Genomic DNA, 25086 nt, shown 5'->3' on the forward strand with positions numbered 1-25086 from the left:
TGAAAATGTGGGAGGTCGTACTCAGAGATGGGATTTCAAGCCTCAGGGCTCCATGAAATTGCCTCTCTTCCAAATGATTTGCAGCTTCCAGAACTGTTTTTCCTATCCTTGCAGGTTTATAGATTTATGTCTTTTTTTTTTCTTTCCTTTTTTTATGTTATTCACTCTTATTCGGGGTCAGATTGGCTGTGTGTTCGCTCTGCCACGTAATACCGTGTCTCGCTGTTGTGGCTGTTTTACTGGCCTTTTATTGTGGTGGGGGGAGAGACGTCTATGAAATTGGAGTAATCCTCGGAAACCTTCACACGCCCGTCCGTCGGCTTTCTGGAAAGACACCGACTTTTGCTTTCCCCACAGGCAAGAAGGCTGCTGGATCTTGCGACCGTGAAGGCGAATGGGTTGGCCGCCTTCCTTCTACGACATGTTCAGGAATTGCCAGTCCCGGTGGCCCTGCCTTTCGGTGGTATGTATATGTTCTTCTCAGTTCATCAGAAAGGGAAAGAAAGGCTGTACGGATTGAAGGTTAAGAGCGAAACTCCAGAGCGAGACATCCGTTAGATTTCTACTCACTGGCTGTGCAGGCCTCCCTCAGGCTCAGTTTCCTGATTTCAAGGATAACACCACCACCGACTCACCGGGCTAGTGGGAAGATCGAAAGGGTTCCCATGTGTAATACTAGGGTTAGCTTTTATTCGTGAGCTGCACCGTGAAAACTGGAGCTACCACACGTTGAAGCTAAAAACAGGTGTCCCATACTGGCCAAACTCTTATTATCTGCACTGAAAAGGAGACACTTTTGAGATAGGGCTGTTATCTCTTGATTTCTGCAGTCGCTATCAGAAACCCCAGGACCGAGTGGATTTAGATAATGTGGTATCTCTCATTGCACACGGTTCACCGACCCATCTCTGGAACGGGAGGGGCTCGGATAACTCAGCTGCAACAGCTCAGGCGTCCTCCCGGGTGCTTTGTTTGCAACAGTCTTAAGAAATGGCTGTTATTTTTTCCACTTTACAGAGGTGAAAACTGGGGCAGGGAGGGCGAGTGACGGGCTGGGGAGCACAGTGCCCTGACTGGCCCTTGGTTAATGTGTGCCATTGACATCATCAAGCACAGCTGGCTTTCATGCGTTTTACCACTATGACATGGTGCAAGATCCCCCAGGGTGACAATTCCGAAGTTGATGATTGACATGTATTTGGGTTTAAAATGAGAGATACCTTTTTTTTTTTTTTTTCCTTTCTCCCCTTGGAGAATTTTATATTGTTGGTGGCTGGAAAACCTGCCTTAGAAATCAGGGTATTAGAGGGTGGCTCAGTCGGTTGAGCATCCGACTTCGGCTCAGGTCACGATCTCACAGTTCTTGGGTTCGAGCCCCGCGTTGGGCTCTGTGCTGACATCTCAGAGCCTGGAGCCTGCTTTAGGTTCTGGGTCTCCCTCTTCCTCTGACCCTCCCCTGTTTGCGCTCTGTCTCTCTCTCTTTCAAAAATAAACATTAAAAAAAAAAAAGAAATCAGGATATTAGAGAAAAAGGTGTATATCTTCTGGTATCCGTTCGGGGCTCCTGGTATATCCAGAGGGCATTAAGAGCGGTGATAATCATCAGCTCTGGGAGCAGAAGAGGAGACACAAACACAGGGCATCTCCTTCGGATGCATAAATACAGCTTTGGTATTCCAAGGGTGCTCTATGAGAATTTCTTGTTCCCTTCTGAGTTGAGAACAAATGGGCCAGTATTTGGTTGGGAGCAGTGAGGCCATGATGCTCTAAGGTCCCCCCACCCTGGGGCCTCTGGACCAGCACTTCCTCATTCCCTAAAAGGGAACTACCCCCTGACACAGGAAGTGGTTTGTTCGCATTGGCTACTGGGATAATAAAGGAAAAGCAGCAGTCCTGTGGGCACACCCTATGTTGCAGAGGGCCCGCGAAGAAGATGGGGAAGTGAGTCTTGATTAAAGAATCTCGTCCACGTGCTTGACCCGGGCACCCTAGTGACGCCGAGATCATTCAGTGTCAGGTCCACTTGGATCACCAGGATAATCTCCCCATCTCGGTGTCTTTAGTTCAGTCACATTTATTGAGTCCTTCTTAAATTTAATTTGATTTGTTTTAATTTATATTTTTATTTGAGAGAGAGAGAGAGTGGGGGAGAGAGAGAATATCTCAGGCAGGCTCCATGCTTAGCAGGGCCCCATCCCATGACTCTGGGATCATGAGCCGAGCTGAAATCAAGAGTTGGACGCTCAACCAACTGAGCCACCCAGGCGCCCCCGGCTAGTCCCTTTTTTTTATTATTAAAAAAAAAATTAGGTGCGCCTGGGTGGCTCAGTCGGTTAAGCGTCCGACTTCAGCTCAGGTCATGATCTCGCGGTCCGTGGGTTCGAGCCCTGCGTTGGGCTCTGTGCTGACAGCTCAGAGCCTGGAGCCTGTTTCAGATTCTGTGTCTCCCTCTTTCTCTGACCCTCCCACCCTCCCCTGTTCATACTCTCTCTCTGTCTCAAAAATAAATGTTAAAAAAAAATTTAAAAAAATTAATGTTTATTTATTTTTGAGAGAGAGAGAGAGATACAGAGCATGATCGGGGGGGGGGGGGGCGAGCAGAGAAAGAGGGAGACCCAGAATCTGAAGAAAGCTCCAGGCTCTGAGCTGTCAGCACAGAGCCCGATGTGGGGCTCAAACCCACGAACTGTGAGACCGTGACCCGAGCTGAAGTCGGACGCCCAACCGACTGAGCCACCCAGGTGCCTCTCTGGCTAGTCCCTTTTTAGCAAGTCCAGTAACGTGTTCATAGATCATACGGATTAGGACATGGGTGCTGCTGGTGTGCGTACCAAATCCTTTAGTAATAATGATAATAAGTACCATCTATTGAGAATTTGTCATACGTCAGACATTCTTCCAAACTATTTTATCTCATTTCCTCCTGTAACAATCCTTCAAGGTGTGGATTGTCCCTAATTCGGGGGATAAGTATACTGAGGCCAGAAAGGTTGAGTGGCTTGTGCAAGCTAATGGCGGAACCAGCTTTCAAAGTCAGGTGTATCTGACTTTAGAAACTGCGCTCCTAGGCTCTTACACCGTTTGTCTTTAGAAAGACACAACCGAGGTTGAGTGGTGAAGGCTATCTGACCAGTATGGCGGGACAGGCATTGGAATGCCGGTCTTCTGATCCCAGCCCAATGCTCCTTCTAATCTACAGATCTTCCCGATGTCAGTAATAATAATACCACTCGCTAATATCCTTTGAGCATTTTGTGTTGGACACTGAATGGAAGCACTTGACTTGAATTATCTTAATTGGTCCGTGTAAACCCTATAAGGTAGGGGCCACCATTTTCCTCCTTCACAGGGGGGGAGACCCAGGTTAAGGAAGGTTACGTGACTATCATCAAAGCCCATAGCTTGCAAGGGGACAGCCAGGACTGGCCCGCGCCGGCTAGTGTCTCCACGCAGAACATCACATTCCCCCATGCACCTGCTCTGTCAGATGGCGTCTTCCCCACCATCCTGCCTCATTTGCCTCTTCTTCCAGATGCCGCGTGTGAGAAGTACATGTCCAAGCTGAGGACCACGCTATCTGCTCAGTCTCATTTCCTGAGCACCTATGATGGGGCAGACAATCTTTGCCTGGAGGAAGTGTACACAGAGAATGTTCTGGAAATCCGGACAGAGCTGGGCGTGGCCGGACCCCCACCGAAAAGCCCCGCCACCCTGGGCCTGGAGGAACTCTTCAGCACCTGTGGCCACCTCAACGAGGACGCTGACACCGTGCTGGTGGTGGGCGAGGCGGGCAGCGGCAAGAGCACTTTGCTGCAGCGGGTGCACTTGCTGTGGGCCACGGGGCGCCACTTCCGGGAATTCCTCTTCGTCTTCCCATTCAGCTGCCGGCAGCTGCAGCGCGTGGCAAAGCCGCTGTCCGTGCAGACGCTGCTCTTTGAACACTGCTGTTGGCCCGACGTCGGCCGCCAGGACGTCTTCCAGTTCCTCCTTGACCACCCCAACCGCGTCCTCTTAACCTTCGACGGCTTCGACGAGTTCAGGTTCAGGTTCACGGATCGCGGCGAGCGCCACTGCTCTCCGACCGACCCCACGTCGGTCCAGAATCTGCTGTTCAACCTACTGCAGGGCAACCTGCTGAAGAACGCCCGCAAGGTGTTGACCAGCCGTCCGGACGCGGTGTCGGCTCTCCTCAGGAAGTACCTGCGCGTGGAACTCAACCTGAAGGGCTTCTCGGAAGAGGGCATCGAACTGTACCTGAGGAAGCGCCACCGCCAGCCGGGGGTGGCCGACCGCCTCATCCGCATGCTCAGAGCGACCTCAGCCCTGCACGGCTTGTGCCACCTTCCCGTCATCACGTGGATGGTGTCCAAATGCCACCAGGAACTGTTGCTGCCGGGCGGGGGGTCCCCAAGGACCACCACGGGTATGTACCTGCTGATCGTGCAGCATTTTCTGCTGCGCGCCTCCCCGCCCGACGCGGCCCCCCGCAGCCCGGGGCCCGGGCTGTTTCGAGGCAGGCTCCCCGCCCTTCTGCACCTCGGCTGGCTGGCTCTCTGGGGCCTGGGCACGTGCTGCTACGTGTTCTCCTCCAGGCAGCTCCAGGCGGCACACGTCGACGGCGACGACGTCTCTCTCGGCTTCCTGGTGCGTGCCAAGAGCGTCGCGCCCGGGAGCGTCGCTCCCCTGGAATTCCTGCACATCACCTTCCAGTGCTTCTTCGCCGCCTTCTACCTCGTGCTCAGCGCCGAAGTGCCGCCGTCCTCGCTCAGACGCCTCTTCCGCTGTCACACGCCGGGCGGCTCGCTCTTGGCCAGGCTGCTGCCCGCGGCGTGCGTGCGGCGCCCGGGGCGTGAGGAGGGCGGCGTGGCGGCGTTGCTCCAGGAGGCCGAGCCGCACAACCTCCAGATCACGGCGGCCTTCCTGGCGGGGCTGCTGTCCCGGGAGCACAGGGGCCTGCTGGCCGAGGGCCAGGCGTCTGAGAAGGCCCTGCTCCGGCGCCGGGTCTGCGCCCGGTGGTGTCTGTCGCGCAGCCTCCACAAGCACTTTCACGCCATCCCCCCGGCCGTGCCCGGGGAGGCCAAAAGCATGCACGCCATGCCCGGGTTCGTCTGGCTCAGCCGCAGCCTGTACGAGATGCAGGAGGAGCGACTGGCGCGGGAGGCCGTGCGAGGCCTGAAGGTCGGGCACCTCAAGCTGACTTTTTGCGGCGTGGGCCCCGCGGAATGTGCCGCCCTGGCGTTTGTGCTGCGACACCTGCGGCGGCCCGTGGCCCTGCAGCTGGACCACAACTCTGTAGGTGACGTTGGTGTGGAGCAGCTGCTGCCTTGTCTCGACGTGTGCAAGGCTCTTTAGTGAGTGTTGCTGGGCGCTGCCCGCTGTGCACGGGTTGGCGCGGGGTGGGGGGAGGTAGGGGGGGAAGGGATGCCACCCCGGAGATGCTGGTGTGGGAGCACCGGGCTGGGACCCAGGAGTTGGGGCCCAGTGCCAGCCCCGCCACCCCTTCTGTGCAACCCCCAGCCCAGCCCCTTCCCCCGTCCGAGCCTTCGTTACAACGTAGGAGAACGACAGCCGTGCTTATTGAATGTCCTGGGTGTCAGGCACTGTGTTACCCGCTTCCTGGAATTAATTCCTTTAATCTCCGTGACCACCCTGGGCTGTAGGCAGGGACGTTATTATCCCCCTTATCCTCAAAATTTTTTAATGTTTACTAATTTTTGAGAGAGAGAGTGAGAGAGCGTGAGTGGGGGACTGATAGAGGATCTGAAGCAGGCTGTGTGATCCAAGACGCAAGCTCACGAACTGTGAGATCGTGACCTAAGCTGAAGTTGGACGCTCAACCCCCTGAGCCACCCAGATGCTCCCCATTATCCTCAAATCAAGGCTCAGAGAAGCAAAGTGACTGGTCTCGAGTGACCCAGGAGACGGTAGAGCTGGGGTTCACAGATCACACCTTTCCGGGGACAGGTCTGTGCTCCCCACAAGCAGCCTATTTATGGACAGCGTTCAGGGGCTCCATGAGAACCTTGAAGTGATGTGCAAAGTTTTGTGTGCTAAGTGTCTGTATTAGGAACGAGCCGAAATTTAGAGGTGACTTGTGCCCCACGAGAGATTTTAAAATCCCAATGAGATGAGGATTTCAGGATCCAAGAGCTGGAAAGTGGCCACGGACTGCCACCTGCCCTCGTAGCCCGCATGCTGTGCAGGGTCCAGATGAGATTTTCGCCACCACCCCTACTGCTCCCAGCACCCTCCCCCCGCCCCCTCTGAGGGCGTGAGCTTTCCCCCTTGGGACTGTCTGTTCCAGCACCCGTGGGCCAGGTGAGAGCAGAGGGCATGCCCGGGTCTCGTGGCCAGCGTTCTGCAGACTCCCCAACTTCCCTTCCGTCCTTGAAAGGGGATGTCCTGCGCCCTGTTTAAAACCACTGAAAAAGCAGAAGGTAGCTTCAAGTTAAAATCGACTCACAGCCTTCCAGGGCTTTTGGTCTATCCCAGGTGACTTTATTTGCCCCGAAGCAAGGGACAAGCCTCTCCTTGAATATATTATGATGGCCTACTTCCTCTGGGCTACAGCATTAAGACTTTTTTTTTTCTCTTTGGAGCAAACATATGGATATCTCTTAGAAATTGTAGGGTGGCCTGTGTTATCCTTTCCATAGGGACCATGGTCATAAGTTTGTTCGCATAATGTAATAATAATATAACGTTAGCATATTTTATGCAGCTCACGTGTGCATTATAGGTAATGTATGTTGTGAATATATCAGGAGGAAACAGATGACACATTGAAATTGGGTGGTTTGCAGACTGTTTAGAAGGGACTGGGCAGCAGTTAGGAAGAGCGAGAAGGGAAAGTGCAGGGTCCTGGGGCCAGTGACTGTGGCGGTGGGGGTGGGGACGGGGCTGTCACCGTCCTCAAGCCTGGAGGGGCAGGGCTGGGGGAGAGGTGTGGCGAAGGCTGCCTGATAGAAACTGAGGCTACAGAAAGCTGGAAGGGTGGGGCCTGGGGGAATAAACCCTGGCTCTTCCTCCCCTTCTTGTTCTTGCCTTGACCCCCAGACGGGAAGCCAACACAGGGTGCCTGCTGCTGTAGTCCATGGGCATCAGCCCCTCAGGACCAAGAGCCAGGTAGAAAGAGGAAAGCGGATCTGGCCAGGGAAATGGAAAGATGGCCAGCACAATACTCGATCTCCCCAGGAAGGAGGAACCGCCATATTTTCACTCAAGAAGTCTGAGACCTATCTGTGGGAGTCATTTACCTGATAGAATTACGAGTCCATTCTTGTGGATAATGAGCCCATAGTTCTCAAAGGGGTCCTCGAGCCCCGGGAGGTCAGGAACCACTGGCTGGGATGATCCTTCTAGACCAGTCCATCCCTAGAATGAATGGATCCTCTCTCCTCAGGAAAGCCATGCCACTCCCAGGATGTGTCCAAGGGCTGAGGGGGGGACTAGAGGTCTCTCTCCATTTTCAGAGGAAAATGAGGATGGTCTGGTAACCATGCTCAGCCTAGAGGTGCAGAGAAGCATGTAGAAATGCAGATTCAGAAGCCTACCCCCAGCGATTCTCGCTCCCTCCGTCTGGGGGGGGGGGCGGCCAGGGATCTATGTTTTCTTTTTTTTTTTTTTAATTTTTTTTTCAACGTTTATTTATTTTTGGGACAGAGAGAGACAGAGCACGAGCAGTGGAGGGGCAGAGAGAGAGGGAGACACAGAATCGGAAACAGGCTCCAGGCTCCGAGCCATCAGCCCAGAGCCCGACGCGGGGCTCGAACTCACGGACCGCGAGATCGTGACCTGGCTGAAGTCGGACGCTTAACCGACTATGCCACCCAGGCGCCCCGGGATCTATGTTTTCTAATTGACATCCCTGGTGATACTGCTCCAAGGGGTCCAGAGCCACCCTGTGAAAACAGCTGGTCTGTGGGAACCAGCTTGATTTTCCATGAGCAATAAAAGACCTTGACTAGGTTCTACTGCTCTTTACTCTCCACACAGAAATTGCCAGCATTATGTGGGAGGGGAAATGATCTGGAGGTCAGGTATTTCCTGTGTGTGTGTGTGTGTGTGTGTGTGTGTGTGTGTGTGACAGAGAGACAGAGAGACAGACAGAGACAGAGAGAGACAGAGGCTGGTGAGGAGGTGCTCCTCTCCCCCAGAGCCATACTGTATCTCTCCCACTTGAAATGTTTCCATGCCAACAGAAACAAACCCTCAGCCTCCAGGAAGCCTGTCTACAAAGTGCCCCCATATAGCTTTCTTTAGGCCCTGGATCTGACTCTAGGGTTCTGGCTTTCAAAATTTTTTGGCTGTGACCTACAGTGAGAGAGAAGGTGCAAATGCACCTTTAGATGCACAGGCGTCCAAACCTGAAACAAAAACTTCACAGAATGACTTTCCCGTGCGAACTCTGATGCACGCTGCAGTCTTTCATTCTTTTCCTCTTTTCAAAACGCCGCTCAGGACCTTTGAAGTTGGTTTCGTGCCCACCAACGGGTCACAACCTGAAGCCTGGAAATCACGGCTCTAGGAGCCCACAGGGGGCCTTGGGACAGAGGCGTACAAGGTCATGCTTAACGGTGGGCTTTAGAGCCAGACCGCCTGGGGCCCAGATCCTTTAGGTGCTGTGCAACCTTGGCAAAGTCACTTCACTTGTCTGTGCCTCAACTGCCTTCCCTCTAACGGACATCATAATGGTACCTATGTCGTGGGCTTTTGTGAGGATTAAACACCTTTACTATTGGGAAGCGCTTGGGTCGGTGCTGGCACATCAGATGCCCCATGCGTGCGAGCAGCCGTGATTACAGCTACCTTCTGCCTGCGCCAGGCACTCACAGGGCTTTGTGTGTGCTGTCTCTTTAAATCCTCTCTCAGCCAGGTGAGGCTGGGAATACCATCTCCCCCCCCCCCCCTTTGTTTTTTACAGCAAATAGCTAGTAAGTGGCTGCTGAGGATGAGAGTTTCCATGGAGGGAAGATTCCAGATCCCCAAGCTGTTAGCCTTTAAGTCAGGGTCTCCCAGATCTGCCCGAGGATGAAGAATCCTAGGCATGGTTGTTAATATACACAGATCCCTGGGCCCCAACCCCCCACCCCACCCCCACTCCCAGAATTGCCAGCTCCAGGGGAGGGGCCCCAGAGTCTGTATTTTAGGGATGCTTTCTGAAGATCTTGTGATCAGGGGAGTTTGGGGGCGCCACCCCGAGAGGAGTGTCAGAGGGGGCTTTCTGGGCAGGGTCTGACGACAGGAGTGATGTCACTGGGGTGAAGTGCTGGACGGCAGGGCCTCCCTAACCACGGCTCACTTGCTGGTTTTCCAGAGTCTTGGCCACTCTTGTCTGACTGGTCTGCCGTCTGGTACCCACCGTCACCCCCAGGGTGGCCTGGCTAGTTCCCACCACACCCTCCCACCTAGGAACCTTGTGTGAGGCTGCTATGGTGATCATTTCTGTTTTACAAGCATAGAAACAGTGCCTCAGCCTAGGACTCCAGTGACCCGCCGGGACTCCAGCGTTCTTTAGCAGGAGCTCTGGGGCCCCACCTCCTGAGCGGTCCCCCACATGGTGCATGACGTCAGCACCCTGACCAGGGATGGGGGCGTCTCCTCTTTCTTGGGGTGCTCAGCCCTTGCGGTGTTTCCCAGAAACACAGATGCTGGCACTTTGGGCACGAGCAGAAGTCTCTTTTGGGGTCTTGTTTATTTCTCTTTTATCAGTTCCATTTTCCAAATCTATTTGTCTTTTTTTCTTAGCTTGCGAGATAACAATATCTCAGACCGAGGCATCTGCAAGCTCGTCGAACATGCTCTTCACTGTGAGCAGCTGCAGAAGTTGGCGTAAGTCGGGCTCGAGTGGTGGACATCGTGTCCCCGGCCACGCTCCGGGTCGTGCCGTTTGGGCAGCAGCCGTGAGCTGCGGCGAGGGTGTTGGCATATTTGGAGGGTGCAGGTGACTCCTGGGTCGCGGGAACAGGCTACCCTGGGCTTGGGGTGGTCCCTGACTGCTGTGCTAGGTCTCCATGTCTCCTCTCCTTTGGAACGTTCCAGTCTCTTCAACAACAAACTGACCGATGGCTGTGCACACTCCGTGGCGAGGCTCCTTGCGTGCAGGCAGAACTTCTTGGCTTTGAGGTGAGCCCAGGGCTTTCCTATTCTGTGGAAATTGCTTTTCTTCTTCAGAGCTGAGTCAGTTCGGTCTGGTCCTGGCCCTGGTTCGGCCCCTACTGGGCTCGTGATCTGCTGACTGAATCAGGGGCAGTGTCTCCTTTGAGCAGGGTTTCGCTAATGCTGTGACCTCCCCAGCAAACCCAGGATTGGCTCTGCTGAGGGTTGCCTGCCCTTTGACCTTTGGCCCCCCAGGGCTGAAGACGGTTTCTGGGACCCTTTCCTTCCCTGTGTCTAAGAGTGTCACAAGCTGTCTGGGGTTACCGGGTTCCCTGGTGTTCATTGAGCACGTGTTGCCAGGGGAGGCACGTGGAGTCACCCGCCACCACAGCTGTAACAGCCAGTTGCTGAAAAGCTCTCAGAAGGTCCTTGCCCAGCTCGCTAGGTGCCAGCTTTGCACTTCAGTCTTTGATGTCTGCCTTTCTGCTGCTCCTGATCTTCCTGGCTCAGTGGGGGTCTCTCTCCCATCTGACACCATTCAGTCACCTCTCCTGCTGGTCCCCGGGTCAGCCTGGCTTCTCTTTCTCCCTGGGGTCTTCTTGCTTCCTGGATTTATGTGGCAGTAAAAGAAGACAAAGTAAACCATCGCTTTTGTCCATTCTTCGTACCTGCTGGGCTGGGTTTGGGGTTCGAAGCCGCCATGTTGAAATTACTAACCATGTGGCCCAGTCTCAGGCAGGGCTGCTGAAGCCAGCCCCAGTGGCGCTGTTCTGTACAAAGGACTCTCTTCTTCTTTTTGTTTTAACTTTTTAAAATTCAATTCCTTTTGAGAGAAAGAGAGCGAGCAGGGGAGGGGCAGAGAGAGAGGGAGACAGAATCCCAAGCAGGTTCCGCGCTGTCAGCACAGAGCCTGATACGGGGCTTGGACTCACGAACTGCGAGATCATGGCCTGAGCCCAAGTCAAGATTTGGTCACCCGGGCTCCCCACAAAGGACTCTCTTCTGTTGCTACCACCTGCTCCCCCAGACTCAGGATGCTGAGAGCGGCTGTGGCCAGAGCGGGAGGCTGGCCTATCCCCCAGGGAAGGCTGTGGGGTAGTGGGAAGGTACTATGCTCAGAATTTGAAGCCTGGGTTTTGGGCTGGTATAGCAGAATAGTTGAGAGAGCATGGGGTTCTGGGGCCAGACCAACTGAGGTTTGGATCTAGGATCCCTGAGATTTGAATCCTCATTTGCTATGTGACCTTGGGTCAGCCCAATGTCTCTGTGACTCTGTTTCCCCTTCTGTAAAATGTAGATAATAATTACAGCTTCCTCCTAGGTTGTTGTAACGGTTAAATGAGTTAGGATACATAGAAAGCTGGCGCGATATGGTCAGTGCTTTATGGCGGGAGCTTAGTGGCTAAAAGGTGGTGGGTAATCATGTAAATTCTCAGCGTGTTTATCCTACGGTAGTTCAGCCCTCCCAGAAGGGATTAGATGCGGAACTATTTGTTGGGAAAAATGCCTCCGAGGGGAAACGGGGAAGGGGGCTGGGGGAGGCTGGGAGAGTCAGCTCACTACAGCGCAAGTCTGACCCTGAGAGACGGGGAGAGGGAAGGAAGGAAGGCTGGGAGGAAGCCTCTAGACCTTGGGGCAGTTCTGAGAGCACAGAAGGCTGTGGGGGAGTCCTCCAGCCAGATTTGCCCAGCAGAGTCTTGTGTTTCCCAGTCACTGGCTGGAAGCAGCCTGTGGGAAGCGACCTTGAATTTCCCGGCACGGCAGCCTGTGGTCAGAGGTGTGGGAGGGCACCCTGCCCCTTCTCAAAGAGATAATAGCGCCTGCTCTGCAAGGTAGTTGTCAGCCAGAGTGGCTTCAAGGGCGTGAAAGTTCTCTAAAAAGAGGAAAAGTGTGTTATTAATTCCAGGAAGCCTGGGGTCGTGAGTAAGAGTTCTGGGGACCTCTCCAAAGTTCTCTGAGGTATCTGGATACGGCTGAACCCTCCCTCCTCCAACCCCCCAACCCCCCAGCAGAATCCCTTGCCCTTTCCCAGCAGCTTGGGCGGAACAGGTGACAGCCACCTGCAGCAACAAGGGACCCAGGAAAGCTGCAGGGGGCATGGAGTCTGGCACCAGCTGGTGGCTGAGACAGGAGGAAAAGGTGTGACAGTGAGTCACCCTCCCTCCCTTGGGGAAACCACCTCCTAGGACAGCTGACAATAGTGCCTCCTGCCCATACCTGTCACACTCCTTTGCAAAACAGGTTTCCCCCCACTTTTTTCCCTTTGCAGCTGGAGAATGAACTAGCGGGAGTCACGGTTGAGTAAGGTTGGCCAAGCAGGAATAGACTAGCACCCGGGCAGTCTGCTCGACAGGCAGGAAGAAGTCGGGCTGCCGTGTCCAGTAGAGAGGTCCTCAAAGCTTTTCTCCACGTTTCTGTGTCTGGGACACACTTCCTCCACCAGCCCCGGGTGCTTCTGGGCACTAACACCCCCACGTCCGTCCCGCACTCCTTCAGCCTCCCTGCCTTCTTTTCCAGGCTGGGCAATAACCACATCACTGCCTCGGGAGCCCAGGTGCTGGCTGAGGGGCTCAGAGCCAACGCCTCCTTGCAGTTCTTGGGGTAGGTTGGATTCTGGGGCAGAGGGGCCCCCGTGGGGGCAGGTTGGGGGACTTAGCAGGTGCAATTTTTAGCTGGAAGGCCCCAGAGGCAGCGGGAGAGAGCGGGTGGCCCCTGGCTGCCTCAGTACTTGCCTTTCACTCAATAAACAGGAAGTTCAGGATGTGGGGGGTGGGCAGTGCCCATGAGTGGGTGGCAGGAAGCCCTCTGGTCCTCACTGGTGCTAGGGCTGTGCCTCTCACCTTTGGGAGCTTCTGAAGAGTGCCATTGCCTGGGCCCCACCCAAGGGGTGAGAATCAAGGGAAGAGAAGTAAGTGGACCAGGCTGGAGACGGGACCCAGGACAGGAGGGGGCTTCGCCGGGTCCTTCTGAGCATTTGCGGCTGCAGGGTCGTGCGGAGCCTTCCAGTGAGGGGAGAGGAGTCAGGCACAGGCTGGGAGGGCAGTCCCACAGACCACAGGTCCCCAGAGTATGTGTGTGGGGGGGAGGGGCTTCCTCTGGCGGCTGAGTGACTAACCCCCCCCCCCGCCCCCAGGGTTGCAACTGGGCAGTCCCCTGTAGCCCCGCTGCTGTCCTGCCTTACCTGGTGTGAGCTGGCATCCATTTGACGAGAAGTGGGAGTCTGAGAACCCAAGACTGTAGGAAGAGACACTAACCTTAGGGCCCAACCCATTTCCTCGGCAGGCAAGCTGCCCACAAGCTCAGCCGGAGCTAAGGGCGGAACCGGGTTGCTTGAGAGATCAGCACCTTTTCCACGCTGCATCACCAGGAGCACAGAGTCCAGTACAAGGGTGGCCCCAGCCCCACCAAGCTCTCTCCTGCTCGAGGTCACAACCAGCGTATGCCGGCTGTTCTCTTTCAACACCTCTTTGTTAAGGCACCTGTCTGCACCCACCAAGCACTGTGCTAACCCCCCACCCCCCTCCCACCAGATACTATCATATGACACAAACCGTTCTGAATATTGGTTTTTGTTTTTTTTTGTGGTTTTTTTTTTTTTTTTTTTGCCTGCTTAACAATATATCTTTTGTACCACAACGACTTCATTTTTAAAACACTAGCTGGTTGGTATTCCACTGGCTGGATGTCTGTAATCTATGTAACTGGCCCCATGTCGGTGCGCCCTCACGTTATTCCAGGTTTTTCGCTATGACGTAGTTTTTTGCTCTCTCCCCAGGGGCACAGAGCAGTGCTGGCACACAGCCAGAGCTCAATAAATATTAACCGGATGAATGAAAGCGTGGTGAACATCCTAGCTCGGCTAGCTTTGCTCACATGTGCACAGACAGGTCTGGGCTAGCTTCCCATATGTAAAACAGCCAGGTCATAAGGAACGAGTTGGGCTCCACCTTTGAAAAGGGAAGTTTCTCAATTTCTGTGGGTCTGAGGGGGATGACCCACGAGGTGAAGGAGTATGACACCATGAGGAAATGGGGGACATTAGGGAAGAACAAGAGAGAGAGCTGGCTTGCGGGAGAAGAGTGAGACTTGTTTTGGGTGCTCCCAGAGGGTAGTTGAGGACCTGTGGGTAGCAGGCACCAGGAAGCAGATCTGACCTAAATATCAGGGAAAGTGTCACCACGCTGTGAATTGACTTTGAGAGTGAGTGACTGAGTTCCTTGTCCCTGAGGACATGTGCTGGGTGGGCCTCTACTATTCTGTAAGTCTGACTGAAAAATGAATTCAGTTTCACCATCCCTCCCAAAAGGTGGAGGCAGATCCACTTTGCTGGGGCCTAGGAGCCCCCCTGAGATCTTTCTGGAAGGTCCCAGAGGGGCAGAACCATGGAGAGGAAGGACACCGTTCACGCATGTCTAGAACACATAGCAGTTACTCTCTGACCAAATGACACAATCTGTTGGCCTTTTTAGGTTCTGGGGCAACAAGGTGGGTGACGAAGGGGCCCGGGCCTTGGCTGAAGCCTTGGGTGATCACCAGAGCTTGAAGTGGCTCAGGTAAGCTTTGGGGTCTGCATGGTCACAGGGAGCCAGGATGAGGAAGGGAGGGGCCTGGGCCAGTTTTGAGGGTCCTTCATTTGATTGAACTTTGTTCTTAGCCCCCTGTGTTAGGCAGTGGGATGCGAAGAAGAGACCCTTGGGTTTGGAGTCAGGACACTTGAGTCTTTCTGGGTGACTTTGGAGGTGTTCCTTCTCCCCTTAAGGGTCTTGATTCCCTATCTGTTAATTGAAGGTTTGGGGCTGAATCAGATATATTTAAAAAAAATTTTTTTAGGTTTATTTTGAGAGAGAGAGAGAGAGAGTGTGTGCATACACGTGCGCATGAGCAGGGGAAGGGGAGAGAGGGAGGGAGGGAGAATTCCGAGCAGGCTGCATGCTTACACAGCGCAGAGCCCCCCATCACAGGGCTTGAACCCACGAACTGTGAGATCGTGACCTGAGCCGAAATCAAGTCCGATGTCCCAATGACTGAGCCACCCAGGCGCCCCTGGATCAGATATATTTTATCTCAAGGACCAACTGCAGTCCATGAATAATGGCTACCCAGGACATCACGTTAGAAAGAGTTCTAAGGCTGCTTCTTAGCTTAATGAAAATGAGCACTGTAGTCAGTTAGTAATGTCTGAACGAAGCAGACCAGGATGTGGGGCTATGTGCTTCGTGCATTTTGCCCTTCCCGGGTTACCTTATCTCTGAGGTCCCCCCCTGCTCTGATGTGTTTTTGTTCCTTGATTCCGTCCAGCCTGGTGGGAAACAACATCGGCAGTGTGGGGGCTCAAGCCTTAGCCTCAATGTTGGAAAAGAACGTGACCCTGGAAGAACTCTGGTGAGTTGAGGGGTTCCCTGCTTTGAGGAGGCCTCATTCATTCCCCGGCCTCCTCCATGGAAGCAGGTAAAACAGAGGTAGATAACCGAGTGGTTGGGCTGTTGGGTTTGTCCTTCTATGTGCTGGGTGCATGAAGCTGATAGAGCCTGGCACGTAGGTGCTAATTCTTTTTTTTTTTTTTTTTTTTAATTTTTTTTTTTTCAACGTTTATTTATTTTTGGGACAGAGAGAGACAGAGCATGAACGGGGGAGGGGCAGAGAGAGAGGGAGACACAGAATCGGAAACAGGCTCCAGGCTCCGAGCCATCAGCCCAGAGCCTGACGCGGGGCTCGAACTCACGGACCGCGAGATTGTGACCTGGCTGAAGTCGGACGCTTAACCGACTGCGCCACCCAGGCGCCCCGGTGCTAATTCTTTTAACGGAATTATATTTCCTGGTTTGTCGGCTTGTATACTGCCTCCGTGTGGCCTAATGGTTGAGGCCCGAGACTCTGGAGTCAAGCAGGCTGAGCTTCAAGGCCTGCTGTGATCTCAGGCGAGTTAAATAAGCTCTGAATCCCAGGTTTCTTACCTGGAAAATGAGGGGCTGACTGCTTCCAACTGTGAAGCGTATATTGTTACATGCATAAAGTCTTTTTTAAACACAGGTGTTCCTTTCCCAGGTTTTATTTTATTTTTAAAAAATGTTTATTTTTGAGAGAGAGAGAGCGTGCGCGGGAGAGGGGCAGAGGGAGGGAGACAGAGGCTCGGGAGCGGGCCGTGCACAGTGCAGAGCCCGACGTGGGGCGTGAACTCACAAACCTCGAGATCGTGCCTTGAGCCAAAGTCAGAAGCTTAACCGAATGAGCCACCGAGGCACCCCACGTTTTGTGGATTCTAAGGGAGGCTGAGTGCCTAAGAACGCGGGAGAAGTAGAGTGAAGGTCACCCCGGAAGGTGGAGCGGGGTTTGGAGCAAGTTAAAAGGTGAGCCATAAACTGTGCTCACACTGTTGACCTGAAGCTGATTCTAAGCCTCCCGTCCTTTAGATGCCACTAGCTTGGACTTCTTATGACATGTTCTGGGCAGTTCCCAATTCTATCAGGGAGATAAATATGCTGATTTCTCCAGGAAGCGGAAGGCCTTTGAAACCCATGATCACCGTCACAAAGTGGATATTGTGGTGGGATAGCTCTGCCGGTGTCCCATTGATTATATCCTGATTGGACTTTGCCACTTGGAAATTCTTGTTAGAGGCATGCCTCGCCGTTGAGTGTATCAGTTATGACTACACTAGGCTGCAAGTGAGGGAAGAACTCTAGGTACAGTGGCTCAAACCAGTAAAGGATTTCTTTATTTCGTGTCCAACCCGTCTGGAGGTAGGTGGCGTAGGGCTGGTGTAATGGCTCCATGAGGCCAGCAGGGGTCCCCAGTCGGTGGCTTCGCCTGAAGCCATGGTTGGTTGCCTCATGGTCAGCAGATGGCTGCTATACCTGCGACACTGCTTCCGTGTCCCCAGATTCAGTCTGTGTATCCAGGAAGGGCAGGAGGCCCAGGCCAGCTCTCCCTTTTATTTTATTTTTACTTTTGTTGTTGTTTTTATTTTTAAAGTTTATTTTGAGAGAGAGAGAACACAAGCAGGGGAGGGGCGGGAAGAGCGGGAGAGAGAGAATCCCAAGCAGGCTTCGCACTGTCAGCACACAGCCCGACGCAGGGCTCAAACCCAAGAACCCTGAGATCATGACCCGAGCTGAAACCAAGAGTCGGATGCTTCACCGACTGAGTCATCCAGGTGCCCCAAGCTCTCCATTTTAAAGAGAATTTCCTGGAGCCCCATCTGTCAACCTCCCCTTATGTGTTCATGGCCGTGTGGATGTCACTGGCTGTAGTGGAGAGTCAAAAGGTAGTTTTTTCACCAAGCGCATGCACATAGTTGCCCAAACTGAAGGAGGCTTCCATTAATAAGAAAGGGAAAAGGATATTAGATCACTGGGACGTGAGGGTACCTTTTGTATAGAGGAGCCCTGGGGTGAATTCTCTCCCAGAGACGTCCCTGGAGTTGAAAACCCTCATACTCTTACTATATCTCTTCTTACTTCATCTGCTAAATATAGATTTTCAGATGTTGGATTTTCTAACTGGGGGGCAAGCAGGCTAATCCTTATCGACATCGTCTTCCGCAACAAATGTTACCATATGAACGGGATTTTCTCTCTTTTTCTTGCCAGCCTGGAGGAGAACCATCTCCGGGATGAAGGTGTGTGTTCTCTTGCCAAAGGACTTCAGAGGAATTCAAGTTTGAAAGTCCTAAAGTAAGGAACCTGTAAGGAGCCGGGATGATAATGACAGGCCTTATAGGGGGCAGCGGTGGGGGAGAGGGGGGACAAGGGGTGGATGTGGGCAGCTTCCCGCCTCTCTAACTCATGCTAAGGTGGCCTGGCAGAAAACGGCTGGTAGAGTCAGGGTTCCCCCAAACACAGACAGAGATCCCAGGGCAAGTTGTTTGCTTGGGAGGTGGTTCCAGCAAACCCTGGTGAGGGGTCAGGGAAATGAAGCAGGGGAGGGAAGGGAACCCACGGCAAGTGGTCACCAAGCCTGTTTTGGTCCTGGTTATCCCTGAGGGCAACCACCTCAGACTTGCTGTGGGGCTCCAGGAGCCCCTACCCAACAGAGAAGCGAGGTAGCAGGGGTATTTATCTGCCAACTGCCTATCCTTCATTTGCGTGCTTGTGGGGATATTAATTTTCCGGCACTTCCGGCTTGCCCTGCGCGAGGACGCTCCTGGGGTCAGGAGAAAGGCCTCAGGCAGAGAGGGGAGGTCTTCCCAGCAGGCAGCCCTCGGAGTTAGAGGTGAAAGCTGAGGGCGTTTGGGTGGGTTGCCGACAGCATCCCTCTCGCGGGGCCATCTTTGGCTCAGGCGGGAGACCTGTTCTAACGGTCATCGCTAGTGGTTTCTCTTGGGTTATGCAGGCAGGCGTGCTTGCATTTATTCATGTGTGCATTCATTCATTTCGTTGTTGTGCATGCATGCATACATTCACCCACTTATGTATCGATGCAAGAAATATTTCTGGAGCACCTGCTGTGCCAAGTGCTGTTGGAGGCTAGAGGATGGAGCGGTGGAAAGAACAGAGCAGGCCTCAGCCCCCTTAGCTCTGGGATTCTAATGGGAGAGGCATATAATGAACAAGCAGGCCAATACACAAGATTATATATAATAAAGGCTCTAAAGAGTATTCAAGAGGAGATGTGCCAGGGAGTGGCTGGAGAGGGCAGGGTCGCAGCTGCCTGGGGAGAGCCTCTCTGAGAAGGTGACATTGGAGCTGAAACCTGGATAATGAGGAAGGTTATTGTTCTTGCAGTGCTGAGGTCTCAGGAATGCGCATTCCAAGAAGACCGAACAGCAAGTGCAAAGGCCCTGTGGCAGAAACAAGCTTGGTTGTTTTGAGAACAGAGGGCAGGGCCAGCATGGTTGGACTGTAGGGGAAGATACAGGGGGGAAGAGGCAGGGTGAGGGGGCCACGTAGGTCTCAGAGCCATGGGGAGGATTTAGGGCTTTATTCTAGGGGCAATGAGAAACCTTTGGAGGAGTTTAATTAGGACAGTAACATCTGATTTACATCATAACGAGATCGTGCCGGCTGCTCTGTGCGGAACAGATGGAAGACGGGTCAGGGGGAATTAAGGTCCTGCTGTCTTCCAGGTGGGAGATGGAGGGGCCTGGATCAGGCCGATGGCAGTGGAGAAGGCGGGTGAAAGCGAGCAGGCAGTGGTGGAGGTCCTGCGGAGCATCCAGGACCTGGAGGGCCGGACAGCAGCAGTGGTGGGTGGCTGGAGGCGGTGGGGACCACTGGTGGCGGGCTCAGCGGGCAGGCTCCCACTCGGCGTGGACAGGGAGAGTGGATGCGAGCAGGAGCCCAGCTCGCGATCATCACGACCTTGTGCCGGCGCTCTCCGAGGCTGGTGCCGCGCTGCCGGTGGGGGGGGGGGGGGTGCCAGAGGTCTCACTGGAGAGGGATGTCCGGGCATCATCAGATGGCTCCTTGTGCTACAGGACGGGGTGGCATCCGCCCTGGCAAATGTGGCCCGTGGAAAACGCTCGCCTTCAGAGGCAGGCAGACAGCTGCCTCCGGGAGAGTGTGTGCTTCGCTGCCAGCCCGCCATCCACTCTGGCAACACTTGTTTGTGTTGCTTTGCAGGGGCGAGCAAGTTGCCAAATGTTTGGGGGAAACACTTCCACTCGTCACTTGGGTGAAACCGGGCTGGGAGGCCCCGGTGGTGCCTGGGTGGTCTAAGCTGGGACGCCAGGCTTTGCGCGGTACCTGGTTTCGCATTAACCAGGTGTGGCTGTGGCACATTTGTCCCCCCTCGTTGTCATGCATTTACCCCAGCCAACCCCAGGGGCTGCAGGGGCTTGTCCCACGCTGCCTCGGCGAGTCTTATAGTTAAGTGCCACCGATCTACATCATCCCTCACTGTTTCCCCATAAAAAGCGAGCTTCTTATGTATCTTTTTAAAAAAAGCTAGCATCCTTCTTTTTCTGGGCATAGTGACTGCCAAATGCTTGTTCAGTGTGTGGGCTCAGGCACCTGACAGCCTAGGTTTGGACCCCAGTTCCACCGTTACCCGCCGTTTCTCCTTGGCTTTGGGCTCCTGTAGCGTTGGGTGTAAACGGGGTACTAGGCGGACCCCCTCTCAGGGTCATGAGCGTTACTGGCGTGATGGAGGTGTTGAGCTGGCTCATGGTAAAAGCCCAGCAGATACTGGCCGTTGTTATCACTGGCACTGCCTTAGGGTCAGCTTCCCGGATGTTCCTTACTCCGTGGAGGTGGCAGACAGGTGGTGATGTCTCGAAGGCCAAGCTGTGAGCAAAAGAGCAGCATGGGGCGGTGGCTCTTTCCCTGCTGTCCCTGACGGTGTGAGTTCTCCCCTCTCAATTCCCAACCTTGTATTTTCTCGATTCCACGCCCCTCCCCTGCCCACCGCCATACGAAAATATTACTGTTCGTTGATTATTTCCTATCAGTTGGGTATGGTGCGAACTGCACCACAGAATATGCCATTCTTTTCATTCTTATGTTTCATGAGGCAGGTGCTCTTTTAGGGCTGCCTTACAGATGAGGAAATTGGGACTGATTTGCTCGAGATTAAAAGGAAGTGGTGTAAGCTGGATGGGAACCCAGGAAGTAAAATGTACATACTTAAAAAAATTTTTTTTAATGCTTATTTATTCTTGAGAGAGAAGGGGGGGGTGGGCAGAGAGAGAGGGAGGCACAGAATCCAAAGCAGGCTCCAGGCTCTGAGCTGTCAGCACAGAGCCCAATGCGAGCCTTGAACTCCCGAACCGTGAGATCGTGACCTGAGTTGAAGCCGAACGCCTAACCAACTGAGCCACCCAGGTGCCCCTAAAATCCACATACTTAACCACCATGCGATATTGCCTTCGGAAGGGAGTAGCTGCTTCATTAGATAAACACATCTGGTGAACAGAGGAGAGAGGGGTGCCTTTCTCTTTAGGCACTGAGTCTTTGTGGAGGGGCTCATTGGGAATCGCAGACAAGAGAGGGACATGTCGAGGGGGCCAACTCCCAAAGCCTCTTTTCATTGGACAGGCCCGAGAGGTGAACCAACATTCTTGAAGCTCACCTTTCTGTCTTCCTCTCCAGGCTGTCCAACAACCACATCACCTACCTTGGAGCTGAAGTCCTTCTGCAGGCCCTGGAAAGGAATGATACCATCCTGGAAGTCTGGTAAGGCCCCCTCGGTGGGCCTCGTTATGTCTCTGAGCCTCACTTGTCCAATCTGTAAAATGGGGCCCAGAGGGAGGGGAACTGGGTAATTTTTCCTCCTGGCTCTGACATTCAGTGGCATTCTGTCTACAGTGGATCTGATTTCTCTCTGGGAAAGATGTTTTCACGTCTCCAAGCATGGACCAAGTCATTCATTTTTAAATCCCGGGTATTCAGAAAGGTCTTAGTTACAGGTGATAGTGTAGGAGGATGAAGGATGAAATAGACACAAGAACTCAGGGGACTTACACCTGCCTTCCCAGGTCAAGGATGTTATATCAGAGCCTCTGGGTGGAGGCTACATTGGCGGGGGGGGGGGGGGGTGGGTACTGTTGCCTAGTGTTTCCAGACCTTTATAATTTTATAATTAAAAGCCACATTCCTTCATGTTTTGTAAAAAGCATCGAGTCACAACTACAGAGATTTATCCTCCTTCTTTCCAGGGACATATTTATAACTCATATAAGTACAAAAGCTTCCCCTGACTTTACACGTCATGAGTGAATGTCACTATATGTGTTTCAGGCACTGGTCTAGAAGCCAATCTTTATCTATCTATCTATCTATCTATCTATCTATCACACAAGCAGGGGAGGGGCAGAGTAAGAGGGAGAGAAAGAATCCCAAGCAGGCTCTGCTCTGTCAGTGCACAGTCCCATGCAGGGCTCGATCTCATGAGCCATGAGATCATAACTTGAGCTGAAATCAAGAGTTGGATGCTTAACTGACTGAGCCATCCAGGTGCCCTGAAGCCAATCTTTTAAAACTAGCAGATCCCCCCATGAAAATCTATGTTTCCAAGTTTTCTACCAAAAGCTTCCCTCTCTGGGCCCCCACACAAAATGCCAGGTAGTAAGCAGAGTAGAGAAGGGCTGATCGCACTCTCTGTCAGCTGGGCAGATGGGCTCAGGCTGACTGCAACCCCCCCCCCCGCCCCTGCCCCAAGCCTGCTGTTTTGGACCAGGCCCCCTGTCTCACCCCTGCAAACTTGTGGCCCCTGCTTTACATACGCAGACTGACTGGTTACGCCCTCAAAAATCATACCAAGGCAGCAGCACCAATACACATCCAATGATGAGGTTTAAAATACAGATGTCTAGGAATCTGTCCTGTGATAAAGCGCTTTTCCTTTCTGTATGGTTGTGTAATCCCTACAGGCAGTGAGATCCTCAGGCCCCTGGCAGAGTGTGAGTTTTTGTTTTAAACCCTCACACGGTCAGAGGAAATGTCACATTCTGTGTCCGGGAGGAGGAGGCCAGCATCAGGTTGATATTTTAAGGGTTCTGATGTTATTTGCCGCCCGTTGGCAGAACTTGGGAGGGTATCAGGGCTTGCTCATTGCATTCTTGACAGATTCTGCTGTTGCCTTAAAAAGAATCGCCTGCCTTGGGGAGTCAGGGCTGGCTGGGTCCGGTGTGGATTCTCTCTGCAGAGTCACGGAGGCTTGCTTTGTCGCACACAGTGACTCATGAGCTGCCCTGGTGGACAGAGGCTAACACCAGCACAGGAGGGCTGCAGCGGGGCCTTGGGGCCAGCCGTTCAGGCGCAGGTTTGGAAAGGAGCAGCCTCCAGTTAAAAGCACCGCTCTGGCTCAGCGTTCGCCCAGACCTCTCTTTGCTTTATCCCCTTTAGGCTCCGAGGCAACACTTTCTCTCCAGAGGAGACTGAGAGGCTCAGCCAGAGGGACACCAGACTCTTGCTCTGAAGCCCGGAGGCCAACGTTCATCTCAGTTTGTTTGTGAACAGGCCGTGGGTTTGGATCCCAGAAGCTGGATTCCGTCTGGCAGCAGTCCGTTCACCCAGAGCCGAGTCCTGCCCGGGACAAGCACAGTAGGTCACCTTTGTTCTGGCAGAAGAAGGAGCAACCGTGCCCTTTAGAGTAACTCTTCTGCAGCCTGTTTTGCGTCCCGTTCTTCCCAAGAGTCGATCTGCGGAACGTAGAAGAGGAGCAGCTCCCCGCCGCCTCTGGGTCAGTGGGGCCCGTGGAGGTTGCTGCGTGCCTGGTGCTGTAGAGACCTGGACCCACAGGAACGGCCCCCCTTCCCACCTGCCTCACAGTGAGGAGGCGGATTCAGGGAGCAGCTTTCTGCCATGTTTTAACTCACAGGTTGTGGCCCATCCACAAGTTCCCCACATCTGGTCCCTCCCCCCATCCTGGATCCCTGCACGTGGCACTTCCTCTGAGGGTAAAGTTTCGGAATATAGGTGTTCTCAGCTTTGGTATTTCTAGCCTCCCCCCCCACCCCCCCCCCCAAGCCCAGGGTGGGAAGGGCTGCAGTTCACCTGCTCTCCTTCCTGATACTTAACACATGATCGAAAGGGGACACATGACAGCCGTTCGTTCCCTAAGATGGGCTAGATTTTCCAAAAAATAAGACGACACTACGGCAAATATCACACACACAATTTTTTTTTTTTTTTTTTTTTTTTTTCAGCGAAGTCAATTACTCTTCAGTTAAGCCTTTGGAAACAACGCCCCACCCAAATGCAGCTTTTTAGAATCAGAATTTTGAATAGTCCCACCAGGTCTCTGGTTGATACCTGTGAGTTGTGACAGCAGACCCCTGAAATGGTTCAGTGTTACGTGATACAGAGTTATGGATCAAAAGTTTACAGGGGCGAAATCAAAGACTTTTCCTTATAAGGCAGATGTTTTTCTGGATTTTTCAAAATGATGCATTGTTGAAGCCTCCCTAAACCGTCAGGTGTGGTCAGAGTGTTATTACTTAAACGTTACTTTTTGTGCAAACTGGTTACTATTTATAAACCACTTGGTTTGATTCTCTCAAGTTTGTTTTTGTAAAAAACACGACCATGAATTTTATGCTGTAAATAGTCACAGGGGAGGAGAAATGTTGAGTCCTCAAAGCTGTGGGGGTCTCAATAGATGGTGACCAAAATGTTTAAAAGATATTCGTGAATGTTGTCAAATATTAAAGCACAATTTTCTACTTGGGGGGCAAAAATGATGTTTTGACTAGATAATTTATTGTTTAGGGCAAAAGCAATTCATAGAAATGGGCTTGCAACCAAAGCCCTTTGGGCCTGGTTTACAAGGGTCTAACCCAGTGTGAAGTTTTTTTTTTTAATTAATTTTTTTTTTTTTACATTTATTCATTTTTGAGAAACAGAGAGAGAGAGACAGAGCATAAGCTGGGGAGGGGCAGAGGGAGACCCAGAGTCCGAGGCAGGCCCCAGGCTCTGAGCTGTCAGCACAGAGCCTAACATGGGGCTCAAACTCACAAACCGCGAGATCATGACCTGAGCCGAAGTCAGACGCTTAACCGACTGAGCCACCCAGGCTCCCCACCCAGTGTGAAGTTTTAAGCTGTGTTGGCGCCTCCTGGTGCCCCTCTTGGCTGAAAGGCAAATGTGAGGAGGCCCCTGGGCCTCCCTTGATTCTCTCCCAGTGGCTCCAGGAGTCTTTACCAGGAAAAGGATGGAGAAGGTTCGGGAACAGCTCTCCTCAGCAAGCAGCCTCCTTGTTGAAATCCTCCTCAGCGGCATTTAATGAACAAGGGCTCAGGTGCTTCCTCACCGAAGTGACATCCACCTCCTTGAAATGTTTTGTGTGGGCCTGGCTCGCTAAATGCTGCGGCCTCTCCATGGGCTCCTGTCTGTGAGCGTGCTCGTGGGCTCTCCATTGGTGGCGTTAGGTTCTGTCCAGACCACTGTTCTGATACAGAAGATCAGGAGGGGAGTGGACACCGATGGGCCTGCTTTCTCTGAGGCGTAAACATGGCATTGCATTTGTGTGGCGGCGTCTTGGATTGGAAAAATAGGAAAATTTCATTTTCCTTAAGCCCATTCGGCGATTATTTACCAGCCAGATACGTTA

The 25086-nt window shown here is 53.1% G+C and overlaps 1 protein-coding gene and 1 long non-coding RNA gene across 4 annotated transcripts in view; one reads left to right on the forward strand and one right to left on the reverse strand.

The window, feature by feature from the left end:
• The window catches only part of NOD2 (nucleotide binding oligomerization domain containing 2), a 36567-nt gene extending 12368 nt beyond the window's left edge, over window positions 1-24199 (forward strand). For 2 of the 3 annotated variants that reach the window (XM_047078392.1, XM_047078391.1), the window contains exons 3-12: window positions 358-463; window positions 3533-5351; window positions 9748-9831; window positions 10042-10125; window positions 12616-12699; window positions 14568-14651; window positions 15397-15480; window positions 17688-17771; window positions 21126-21209; window positions 22881-24199. In XM_047078392.1, coding sequence (XP_046934348.1) covers window positions 358-463; window positions 3533-5351; window positions 9748-9831; window positions 10042-10125; window positions 12616-12699; window positions 14568-14651; window positions 15397-15480; window positions 17688-17771; window positions 21126-21209; window positions 22881-22953 — 2586 coding nt within the window. In that variant the 3' untranslated portion in view covers window positions 22954-24199. The other variant, XM_047078393.1, reaches the window with a different exon arrangement.
• On the reverse strand, window positions 9676-10955 carry LOC124511312 (uncharacterized). Its single transcript, XR_006961861.1, has 2 exons — window positions 10816-10955; window positions 9676-10704 (listed from the first exon to the last, which is right to left on the reverse strand). It is a non-coding gene; the product is annotated as an uncharacterized LOC124511312 (long non-coding RNA).
• Window positions 24200-25086: the final 887 nt, after the last annotated feature.

This window comes from Lynx rufus, unplaced genomic scaffold (assembly GCF_022079265.1).
Source record: "Lynx rufus isolate CCGP_SWC_20201006 ecotype Redwood Valley unplaced genomic scaffold, mLynRuf1.p SCAF_16, whole genome shotgun sequence".
Taxonomy (NCBI): domain Eukaryota; kingdom Metazoa; phylum Chordata; class Mammalia; order Carnivora; family Felidae; genus Lynx; species Lynx rufus.